At 39.2% G+C, this 11,638-nt stretch overlaps 1 protein-coding gene and 1 long non-coding RNA gene across 2 annotated transcripts in view; both read right to left on the bottom strand.

The window, feature by feature from the left end:
• Nucleotides 1-1,246: 1,246 nt before the first annotated feature.
• Nucleotides 1,247-11,638, bottom strand: part of LOC107600743 (stereocilin-like) — a 13,111-nt gene continuing 2,719 nt past the window's right edge. Inside the window, exons 4-22 of the mRNA XM_016292700.1 lie at nucleotides 11,136-11,246; nucleotides 10,611-10,777; nucleotides 10,343-10,529; nucleotides 10,154-10,269; nucleotides 9,945-10,077; nucleotides 9,684-9,822; nucleotides 7,601-7,722; nucleotides 7,278-7,360; nucleotides 7,059-7,194; nucleotides 5,544-5,740; nucleotides 5,311-5,401; nucleotides 5,063-5,222; nucleotides 4,801-4,970; nucleotides 4,564-4,719; nucleotides 4,349-4,491; nucleotides 4,115-4,263; nucleotides 3,913-4,010; nucleotides 1,475-1,622; nucleotides 1,247-1,344 (exon numbers count right to left, since the gene is read on the bottom strand). Coding sequence (XP_016148186.1) covers nucleotides 1,256-1,344; nucleotides 1,475-1,622; nucleotides 3,913-4,010; nucleotides 4,115-4,263; nucleotides 4,349-4,491; nucleotides 4,564-4,719; nucleotides 4,801-4,970; nucleotides 5,063-5,222; nucleotides 5,311-5,401; nucleotides 5,544-5,740; nucleotides 7,059-7,194; nucleotides 7,278-7,360; nucleotides 7,601-7,722; nucleotides 9,684-9,822; nucleotides 9,945-10,077; nucleotides 10,154-10,269; nucleotides 10,343-10,529; nucleotides 10,611-10,777; nucleotides 11,136-11,246 — 2,595 coding nt within the window. The 3' untranslated portion in view covers nucleotides 1,247-1,255. The remainder of the gene's footprint in view (nucleotides 1,345-1,474; nucleotides 1,623-3,912; nucleotides 4,011-4,114; nucleotides 4,264-4,348; nucleotides 4,492-4,563; nucleotides 4,720-4,800; nucleotides 4,971-5,062; nucleotides 5,223-5,310; nucleotides 5,402-5,543; nucleotides 5,741-7,058; nucleotides 7,195-7,277; nucleotides 7,361-7,600; nucleotides 7,723-9,683; nucleotides 9,823-9,944; nucleotides 10,078-10,153; nucleotides 10,270-10,342; nucleotides 10,530-10,610; nucleotides 10,778-11,135; nucleotides 11,247-11,638) is intronic.
• Nucleotides 7,664-8,590, bottom strand: LOC107600720 (uncharacterized). The gene is made up of 3 exons (XR_001610834.1): nucleotides 8,499-8,590; nucleotides 7,926-7,984; nucleotides 7,664-7,724 (listed from the first exon to the last, which is right to left on the bottom strand). It is a non-coding gene; the product is annotated as an uncharacterized lncRNA (long non-coding RNA).

Raw genomic sequence — 11,638 nt, 5'->3', positions numbered from 1 at the left:
AGCTTAGCCCTAAGAGGTTGATTTATGCCATCGCAGAAAAACTCTATCAATAAACAGTCCGGTAACTCAGAATAGTGAGCGATGGCTAAAAACTCTCAAATATGGTTCTCTAATGATCGTGGACCCTGTTTAAGGGCTAACAAAATCCTTGCTGTGTCCATACCTGGCCAATGTTCCTCAGAAAAGCTGCTGGGTCCTTGTATGGCTAAGTATTCTGTAACGGGGCTGACGAGACGTGAGACGTGTGGATCCATCTGCAAGCTTTTATTCAAGAGACGTGGTATAACAGGCAGGGTCGAACACTGGCAAACAGGTATATGGTGGGCAAAAACAAGATTAGTCCTAGGGCTAGCGTAGGTCACCGATTGGCAGACAGAATCACAGGGGCGAGACGAGAGGGAGAAATCCAGGAAAACAGGCAAAGATCAGAAACCGCAAAAACAGGCAAGGCAAAGCAAGGAAAACACGGAGACTCGGAAAGGGGTACAGGCTAAACAATACTCAGCAGAGAAAGGTGGTTAGAGTGGGTGTTATATAGTGAGTGAGGTGATTAGAAACAGCTGTGTGCAATGAGTGCAAATCAGTGCAGTGTGCAAATCGTGCAAAGAATGATGGGATATGTAGTCCGGGGTGCTATGCAACAGTTTGTGTTGTGCGAGAGTCAATGTAATGGAAAGGGTGACCTCTGGTGGTGAATAAACGGAAGTCCATGGACTGAATTCGTGACAATAGTTTGGTTGTGTACACACACTGCCAACACATTTCTGTCCAAACAACATGTGAAAGTGAATTTTGCATAATAGGTGCCCTTTAAGCGAAAAGCTGCATATTTGTAAGAAATCCATCATAATGGCGTTTTAACTTTAAACCGTTGCTTTTGGCAAAAATACAACTCCATAATCCATAATAACGCTTCCTCCAGTGAAAAAGTCCATCCCTTGTTGTCCTCTCACATCAAAATCCATCATCATATTTGTTTAGAACTGTTTTGGACTGTTTTCTCTTGTAGAGTCGTGTGGATTATTGTACTGTTTTATCAGCTGTTTGAACTCTCATTCTGATGACACCCATGTTGACTTTAAATAATGCTTGAAGTATTAGTTTTCTACGGTGACGCATTGCTGCCGCACACATATTTAAAATAATATGTGTGCGGCAGCAATGCGTCACCGTAGTTTTGCATTTGAGTTGGCATTTATTATATATTTAAGAATTCAATAAAGAGGAACAAATAAAAAGCCTCAGATTATAATCTTTATAACAGTATCCACAATGTACAGACAAAAAGTAATAAACATTTTCTGAAGCTGCCGGCAAACCATAACGATGGAGCCTGGTTCCTGCCTGCAGAGACAAATATATTTTTATAGTAAAATGACAGACTAATAACACATCAACAATTACTATATGCAATTATTTTCAGCTACCAAAGCATATTTAGTTTCCAAATAACGACATCCAAAATACTGCTCACCTCTGTGCTCAAGCATTAATTCGCCTTCATACTGGGCCATGACAAGTGCTTGTCTTTGTTCATTGTCTAATTCTGCCCACTGCTCCTCTGTCACGGCACACGCTTGTTCAGAGCTCAGCCAAGACAGCTGCGTGGCACTGAATACCACCTGAAATAATGAACAACATGTCTGATGAACCAACCCTGGCAACAATTTGGGGTCTTCCTTGCAATGATTGTTGTTTGGAAGCTCTAAGTCATTCAGAGAAACACAAATGGCTTTTTTAAAAGGCCAATACAAATACTTATTAGCATATGCACTAATATTCAAAACTACATATTTTCAAAATCAACTAGTCGATAGATTGCTTCAACAACCCACCAATCAAGTAACTAACCTAATCTGGATGACCTGCACAATTATGCTGGTTTAGGGTTCACATGATCTTGCTCAGAAGCTTTTCTTAGGGCGTATTTGCATAAGAGAAGTGTTATTGCATTTTACAACAAAAATGCATCTTTTTTTGGAGACATGTTTTTGAAAGTAGGGTTATTTTAAACCAGATGTACAGCATCGTAATGTTTAACCACAACCAAAGTGTCTGTCTGAATGCATTTGGCTCTAGCAAGGGTGCTATAGAGTAGAAGAATTGAAAGATGCAAGTTTTCTGAGACTTTTAATGTATAAACTCTCTAAAGGTTTGGTCACGTTTACAGATTTCGCAAAAGGTTCAAGTTTGTCACACAGATTTGGTGTGTTGACCAACAGAAAGCTGCATGGTTTGAAAGTCACTTCTGTGTGAGCTATGCTTCATACAATGCTACACTATTGACAATGGACAATGGACCTTTTTTCAGTTTAAGGGTTAGTTCACCCAAAAATGAAAATTCTGTCATTAATTACTCACCCTCATGTCGTTCCAAACCCATAAGACCTTCGTTCATCTTCCATGGTCCATGTGACATCAAGGGTTCAACCGTAATTTACAAAGCTACGAGCATACTTTTTGTGCGCAAAGAAAAAAATAAAATAATTTATTCAACAATTCTTCTCCCCGAGTTACCGTCTTCCACCATTTTGGAGAGTACCCCAGAACGTAATCAACATAATCAGCGTTGTTTACGTTTAGCATGCGTGCGCTGTCTACTGAATGTAAACAATGCTGATTATGTTGATTTATGTTGATGTACTCTCCAAAATGGCGGAAGACAGTAACTCAGGGACAAGAATTTGGAACGTCAGTAATTAATGACAGAATTTTCATTTTTGGATGAACTATCCCTTTAAAGGTTAGGTATGTATTTTTTAAAAAACGCTTTAGAAAACTGAGTCGGGCAGAGTACCAAAACAGACTTGTAGCCAATCAGCAGTAAGGGGCGTGTCTACTCATGATATGGACGAGAGAGCGCTCATTAGCCGAGCCGAGCAACAGAAAGATAGAGATGGTGGATAAAACATGAAAGAGGAAAATGTCTGCGGAACAAAAGAAGGCTTACGATAAGGCAAGAAGTAGGACCCGTGTAAATATCAGATCAGCTTTCCAGCGCTGGAGAGAACTCAAGGAGCGGAAGGCCTGCGATCGGACGCCGAGGTTGCTTTGTTTCTCACACCGTGTCTACACCGGGACCAGGCCGCAACAGCAAAAGTCTGTTTACACCGGACGCGACAAAGCAATCGTTGAAAATCATTTGAAATTTGTGTCAACACATCATAAATAGAACACAGCAGCAGTTTTCTGTCGGGGATTTGTCAAGTCACACCGCATCCAGTGTAGACAGCATCACTGATTATAATGAGTTCTATAGTATTTTGCCATCGAAAGTGTAGACACGGTTTAACACTGGTTTTGCTTTGTTTCACAGAACTAATCATTGCCTGGGTTGCGTACGTATGTGTGGAGTGGAGCTATCAAAATAGGGGCGAGACGCTTTTGGGGTAGGGGCGTGTTTGTTTTGGTGATTTGAAATATCAGCATTGCCTACCAGAAATCACTTACCCCACCTTTAAGTTTGGAGGTTGTTGGGTGAATTTTGCAGACAAAATCCAGTCATTTCAATTAGGTGTAAAATGTCCTCAATTTTGCAGCACATTCATATTTGTCACACAGATTCTTTCCCAAAAGAAATCTGACTGGTTTGAAAGTGGCTTCTGTGTGAGCTGTGCTTCAAAAATGCTACAATAGTTGACAATAAACTGTTTTTTTAAAACAGCCAGTTAAAAGTGCATGACCAACATGAATATAAGCGTAATCTTCGTGGTGAATTTTTTTGCCCTCGCACGAAACTCTCAATCGCACCAGTTCTTATTGGTATGACCAGATTTCGCCCTCGAAAATTTGCCAATCAGCGATACATGTGACCATGCCTTGAGACAATTAGTAAAATATTAAGGTCTTATGTTTAACAGGAGGATAGAAAGTGAAAGAGAATGAATAAAAACAGAGATGACCATCACTCACAGCGAATTTTCTTGGAGATATCAGGGTAATTGCTGCTGGTGTAAGTCCTTCCACTTGCTCTTTTATTAGTGCAGACAATACCATATCCTCCAGCCCAGCTGAGGACACAGAATCAGTTTGTTTTATTCTTTTTTAAGCCTGCCTAATTTGGCATGTGTAAATTGTCTATTGAACTGATTGTAATCGAATCCACCGTCAGTACCTGCCAAAGTCCCAATCTCAGTGAAGACCTCAGAGCCCCAGCTGCTGACTGGACCAAAGCCCAGAGGACTGGATAGGCATGACGTCAGCGCCTCGGTCTGCTGCTCAGAACACGGCAGTACCATCTCCCCCAGAAACAAAGCAGCCACGCTAATGGACACAAACACTGCTTTCAATGGTTTTGAGGTGAATCGTTTTGTATTTTGAATTGTGTAAACTGATTTTCACCACTGACCTCAGGTTGAACGGGTCTAGATGGGAAATTTCAGAGGAACTGAAGCCACAAAGCAGATGTCCAAAGGAAACAAGCTCCACCACACCAAGCTCTTCAGGCTTTTGTTTAAGTCGCTTCATTATACCAAGGACAACTGCTCTCATCTGTTTAAAAAATAACTAGATGTATCTTTCCAGTTTAGGACTTAAGGCTAATCCGAACAACTAAAAACTTACTTTCTTTGCGTTCCACCCACTGAGGTCCCCAAGATGGGCCACCACAGCCAGATTGGACAAGTTGACAGCCTGTAGCTCTCTTTCTCCCATCTCAGTCACTATACAACCCAGTTCCAACACCTGTTCTGGTTCAAGCTGCTTCACTGGTTTATACACCTAAAATAACGGTTGTCATATGAGATCAAACATTTGATAATCAATGAGCAACAACATTTGGTCAAGCAGAAGTAGCTTAACTGGTCTGAGTTCCATCCAAAGTGCTTCACGTTGCTCGGCATCAAGTGTGTCATCCTGACCAATGAACTCAACACACATCTTCAGCTCCTTCCTCTTTAATCGATTCAGCTGATAGGATCTCCAGGCCGATGGAAATGTCCCTTTAATGTCTGCACAGCTTGGAATGGGCCCTAGTAGGCAACAGTATATGATTTACCTTTCCGAAGAAGTCATAAATAATATCTAATGGATTCTGTAAATGAATGCAGCACACACAACTCACCCCTTCTCATCCACCATCGACCTTTAACGATCCTGTGGGTGAGACCGTTCATCTTTTCTCGTAGTCCTTTCAAATCCAAACAAGCCTTTCCCAATTCGCTGCTTTTCCAAAGCCACTGGCTCATCAGAACCTGCTCAACTGTGTCTTTACCTAAATCACCCTTGATGGAAGAAGGAAGATGTTCAATGTGATGTTATCCTGCACAAAATTGAGCTTTAGTTGAATGGAAGGGCCTGTGTTTCCCTTACCAGTGGCAGAGATCTTATCTGCTGAGGTGAAAGGGTGAACAAAAGTCTACCCACATGCTCAACATCCCCAACCGTCCATGTTTTCAGATCTCTGTTGCAAACAACAGGAGCTTTGTCAAATTCCCAGTACAGATGCAATTTGTAATTTGCTTGCCGTGTGGAACTACATTTTGCAGTTGCAGTCAGAACAAAGAGGTTGTCAACAGAATGAAAATGGAATGACTTTGTCTCACCCCAGCATGCTTCTCTCTGTGAGCAAAGCTGCTATTTGTCTGAAGGTGTCAGAGGGCAGGCAATATTGTTTCAGTTCCTCTAGTCGCAGTTTCAGAGCCTCTCGATCTATGTGAGTTAACACATCCCTGTCCAGGAAGGGCAGAAAAGGACCGAGCATATCCATGGAGGCCCCGGTGAGGCCATTTTCAGAGATGCCCTATCAGTGGAGACAAAAGGATAGAAAAGAAGGAATTTTTAATTTTAACAATGTGTATTATGTAAGTCTGCACAATCTGATTATTTGGCATATTTGACTTGTATTGGCATACACTGCTATTCAAAAGTTTAGGATCAGTAAAAGTTTTTTTTTTAAGAAATTAATACTTTTATTCAGTAAAGAATGATGCATTAAAGGGATAGTTCACCCCAAAATGAAAATTTGATGTTTATCTGCTTACCCCCAGGGCATCCAAGATGTAGGTGACTTTGTTTCTTCAGTAGAACACAAATAATGATTTTTAAGTCCAGCCGTTGCAGTCTATCAGTTGTATAATGCATGGCAATGGTAAAAAAATCTATGAGAGTAAAAAAAACATGCACAGACAAATGCACGTACACACCTCACGCACCGGATGCCTGCGCACACTCAAGGAAGTTGGACATAGTGCTGTATTAGAGGTAAAAAATTATATAAATTCTGTTCGGTTTCTGGCACAAACTGATCATTTCGTGTCTTAGGACATCAATGTGTCGTCACGAGCCACAGGGTTTAATTTGGATTTGTCTGTGCATGTCTTTTTTACTCTCATAGATTTTTTTACCATTGCCATGCATTATACGACTGATAGACTGCAACGGCTGGACTTAAAAATCATTATTTGTGTTCTACTGAAGAAACAAAGTCACCTACGTCTTGGATGCCCTGGGGGTAAGCAGATAAACATCAAATTTTCATTTTTGGGTGAACTATCCCTTTAAATTTATTAAAATTGACTGTATGTACTAAATGTTCTATTCATAATGTTACAAAATAATTTTTTTCTTTTGAACTTTCTATTCATCAAATAGTCCTGCAATAATAATAACAGGATCATAGTTTCCAAAAACATACAAAGCAGCACAACTGTTTTCAACACTGATACTATTCATGTTTTCTTGAGCAGCAAATCAGCATATTGGGATGATTGCTAAAGGATCATTGACACTGAAGACTGGAGTAGTGATGCCAAAATTCAGTTTTGCATCACAGCAAAAAATTCAAATTAAATTAAATACCAAAATAAATACCAAACCACATCCATATAATCCACATTTTTGGAAATGCATTTCTGCATTCTGCAACTGTAAAACTAGATTTCAGTTAGGGTTGGGTTTTTTTTTCAAAAAACTAAAAATGAAAATAAAAATTTGGTGACAATACGAGCTACTGGATGAAGGCATAGTTCGTCTGGGTCACTGTGAAACTTCTATGAAATGTTCCACTGCATTAACTTCAGTCATGAAAAATTGAAACTCCACAATAATTTTGTACTTACGAGTACATCGATAGCTTTCTCTGCTAGGGCCGTTTGCTTGTGTCGTGGAAGCTGGAGAAAGTCAATAAAGTGTTGTCGAACATAGTCCAGTACAGTATTGAGTGAAGAGTTAGACAGGTTCTCCAACATGGTCAGCCTGAGAGACAAAATACAACAGTAGGACCATGTATGTAAAAGAACAAACTAATGAGAATCTGGATCAACAACCGCTGATCTTACGGTAATCTTGCAGCAAATGAGGGGTCCAAGTCATTTAGATCAATATCAGGCTGTTTCCGTAGCTCCACCACAACGCATTTCTTCTGTTGAAACATAACATCAATGTTGTTCATTTTCCACAGACAGGCTAAAAACCTCCCTTGTGTCATATACTGTACATTATTGGTGGGGAACATACCATAGAACATAACATAGAAAAGTGCCATGGGCTATGTTAAATAATGTTACTTAATCAAAATATTATAATCTCTGCATTTTGCATTTGGACAGCAAAGGCTTTTAATGTTAAATGTGTATATTAATAAGATTTCTCATATTCTTACCAAACCAGGTCTAAGTCCTCCTGGCAACTTAGTGATGAATTGCAACAATTCAGAAAAGCCTGACTCATTTACCCAAAGCTTCAGCCATTCACAGCTCATGCCACCAGCAATGCGACCTAAATCTCTTCAGTGGAAATAAAAATGTATGAATGTTTATAAAATTTGAAAACAACACAAATATAAAAAAGAATGCATAATTTTTTTGCTAGAGATCCAGATTATGATGCAATTAAGACCAGCATGAATTTCCAAAGAAAAATATAACAGGTGAGGCTAGCTGACCAGTCAACAATCATAAAGTACAGTAATGCTGGATATCACTTACAGTATTGACTCCCTTGTGATGTTTACGGTCCGCTGAATCATTTTGAACAGCATTTGAGCCTGTTGTGTCAAATACAACAAGTGAGTCTGAGAAACTGGATCGCCCTCAAGGATGTATCTGATACACTTTTGGCTGAGACAAGGTCTCTTTAATGTGGGTGATTATTAATTCATATTCCCTGGTGGAGGCTATTGTACCACATTAAGATCAATTTGCTTGATGGCAGTTGAGGGGCTCAGATTATCAATTTACTGAAAGGCTCCTTTGAAGCATGACAAGTAATCCACCAAAGAACTTGAGATCAGCTTTGTCTGGCAAGAGCAGTACAGGGCACTGAATGTAATGTACAGAGTGCTAGAGTTGAATATTCAGTGCTTCTATAGTTTCCTTAAAATGCTTATTTCAATTCCTGAGAGAAAATATACATTTAACATTAAAAAGATCTGATCTTCCTGGATAGTGCTAGCTGAAGACTTCTATGTTTTTGTGCATGATATGCAACATTGACAGTCTGTGAACTAGAAAAAGCAAGTTTGCCAAAACCAAAGGTATGAAATTAGAAATGATTTGTACCTGTTGGTGAGACCATGGCATATGCTTATACACAGATATGTGACGAAGGACTGTCTCTCCATCTAGATCTGACATTAATTTCCTCAAGGAGACGAATGGTAGAAGACATTCCAACTGCTGTGTTATATTTGCAGACGTGCCTTCCAGAGCCTTCAAACAAACAGCATGTGTTATACACCAACAGACCAAACCAAATCTAATGCATAAACGCAAATGAAAAATGGGGAAATGGTGATTGTTTTGTACAGAGTTTAAGCACTAGAAGTTCGAACCTGTTGGAGTGCGAAATGGACCATCGCTCGATGAGCAGGTTGCAGGTGAGCCAGCATTAAACTCCAACACCGACAATCAGGTGTAGATTCAAGTACAACCACCTTTCTCAAGAAAGAAGGCCCCAGACCCGGAAACAATGGCTTCAGTCTGCAGAGCGTGTTGGCACTGAACTAAACAGGATTGAGATTGTGAACACAGGACTCACTAAAGGTAAGCATCGTAATTGGACTGGTGTGTATATCTTACAAGTGTTTCTTCTGCTATTTTGTTCAGTATCTGGAATGCCTGCATTAAAAGAAATGGAAAAGGGTTTTAATATATAGATACAATTATGCAATATATTTACACTGACTATTTACAATATCATTCTATCAGTGTTGTACAAAATTTACAATTGAGAAACTGGCTTCATCCAATTCACGAGTTGGACGTTGAATTGAATTGGCACTATTGAAATTATAGGAAGAGGAATCTATCTATGGCATCTATGGTTCCATGAAGAACCTCTATCTATCTATCTATCTTAGAGGCATCCAATCCTGTTCCTGGAGGGCCACTCTCCTGCAAAGTTTAGCTCCAGTTAAACAGACCTGAACCAAGGTAATCAAGGTCTTCCGGATTACTAGAATGGCCCAGGTAGGTATGTTCAACAAGTTGGAGCTAAACCCTGCAGGACGTTGGCCCTGCAGAACCAAGACTGGACACCCCTGATATACAGTATCATTAAGGCTTATGCAATTTCAGGCTTTGTTAAGTCAACAGTCAATGTTTGTCTTGGCAAACTTTGGTTTTCAAGTTAAAAATTAGTTTAATTCTACTTCCTTATATTCAAATTTGAATATCAATTGTGCATCCTGTTCAAATTAAGAAACTAAATTGTAACTTAAAAAGCTTTCATTCTAATGGTCTTACCTGAGCAGGTGGGAAAGTTGGCATACCCGGCAGAGTTACCAGATCCAACAACTCGTTTGAGGACAATGGCTCCAAAAATGAAGCACCCATTTGTGGCAGCATACCATGTAACGAGGCCATTGCCGAAGTTGACAAGATACTGGCATTTAAAGATTTAAGCGCTGTCCCAAGCCAATGTGAAAGCTGCAGATAAAAGAACTCTTCATGAATAACGCTTGATATTATTACACAATGCACAATATCCAAAAAACCAAGGCTCACTCTGCCACTTCCACTGATGTGTCCCTCTGATACACATTGTGCCAGCTGCTGCCACAGGGCAGGTGAGAGATTCGATGAAGACAATAACTGTTGTAAGTCCTCAGAGTTCAGGTAACATATGAGAACTCCTAACCTGTTGTGAGAAACACAGTGTCTTGTATTTGTTTGTAAATTTACAAATGTCATATGATGTTGAACTGAATTTGTACTTCATTATGTTGTCACTCGTCAGGTTCTTCCCCCGGCCGAACACAGTACGAAGTACATGGTGCCCCCTTGTGGCATCCAGACTGCTGTTCCCCAGCATCTCCATTAAGGGCGTGAGCTGTCAACCATTTACGTTACTTTCGGCAAGAGAAAAGAAAAAAGCAGAATCTCCTGAATGAGACATTACTTACTTGTTGAGATGTGAGCTGCTGAAAGTGACTGACTGGGAGATGTGGAAGTAGAGGCAGAATGGAGCTGAGGAAGTATGGAGGCCACGAAGGCACATCTCCAGCTACGCTGGACTGTAACAGGCGTTTTATGAAGGCTTGTTTTTGTGGAGACTTCATCTCAGAGCTGTGATCCCTAATGGCCAGCAGTCTGGAGCGAGTGAATATAATAATTGGATTAGGAGGACACTGGGCTAAATCATAAAATATAGTTTCGATATGATCCACTTACACACTTTCATTGACCATGAGGGAGGCAGGGAAGGTCATAATGTCTGAGACAGACATGTACGGTATAAACTGGGAGAGGTCAATGAAAAGCTCTGGTGTGACACGGGGAAACTTGTGAATGAAAGCAGCTGTCATGGTTTCCATGGCCTCTTGTTCTTTTGGAGAGACCTGTGAATGACACCAGAGGTACGTATATAGGGATGCATTATATATTGGTACTATATCAGTTATTGTAAACTTTTAACAAATCTCAAAATGAACATACATACTGTTCATTATAAAGTTGCACTGCAAAAAAGATCAGTTGTATAATTTGAAAGTTTTTTATTTGTTTATTTTTTAATTTAAAAATAGAATTTAATATTATTTTATTTTATTAAAATAATTTTAATTTAATTTTATATGACTAAATGTGAAAATTATCAGCCTTATCAGTATCAACCAGATCTCACTGTTTTGGAATAACATCTGAATTGACCTCCATCATGTAAAATGTTGTTTGGTGGTTTACCTGTATAGTTTCCACTTGAAGTTGATCCCAACTCTGATGAACATGAGAAAGGAATCTTTTCACAGCATCTTTTTCTGCCGACATAACTACACTGCGAATACTCTCTCTAGGCATCTGTAGGTACTCCTTGGAGAGTATAAATGTCAGAATTAGACATTGACAAATGTGTGCTGACAAAATAGTGCAGTTTTTCAAGGAACGCTTGTGAGTGAAAGGTCTGAACTCATCAACTTAATAACTTTAAGAAACTACAGTATGGAAATGGATAGAATCTATATTTTATATGTTGGGATTTTGGGTTTAACTTACTTATACAGTATATAATGTATTATAATGATGATAAAGATCATTTTATTAATTATAAAAAATCTAATTTCTTATGATTTTAGCACAATGATAATTTTGCAGTCATTTTGTCTTAATAATATCAAACTTACTAGCTCTCTCACGTAGTAAAAATAGGTCTTTGCGTGAAGAGATATATATATATATATATATATATATATATATATATATAT

The sequence above is a fragment of the Sinocyclocheilus grahami genome, unplaced genomic scaffold (genome assembly GCF_001515645.1).
Source record: "Sinocyclocheilus grahami isolate Dianchi unplaced genomic scaffold, SAMN03320097.WGS_v1.1 scaffold290.1, whole genome shotgun sequence".
NCBI classification, from domain to species: domain Eukaryota; kingdom Metazoa; phylum Chordata; class Actinopteri; order Cypriniformes; family Cyprinidae; genus Sinocyclocheilus; species Sinocyclocheilus grahami.
Note: the sequence above shows the minus strand (reverse complement) of the source record. Positions and strands in the feature narration are given on the sequence as shown.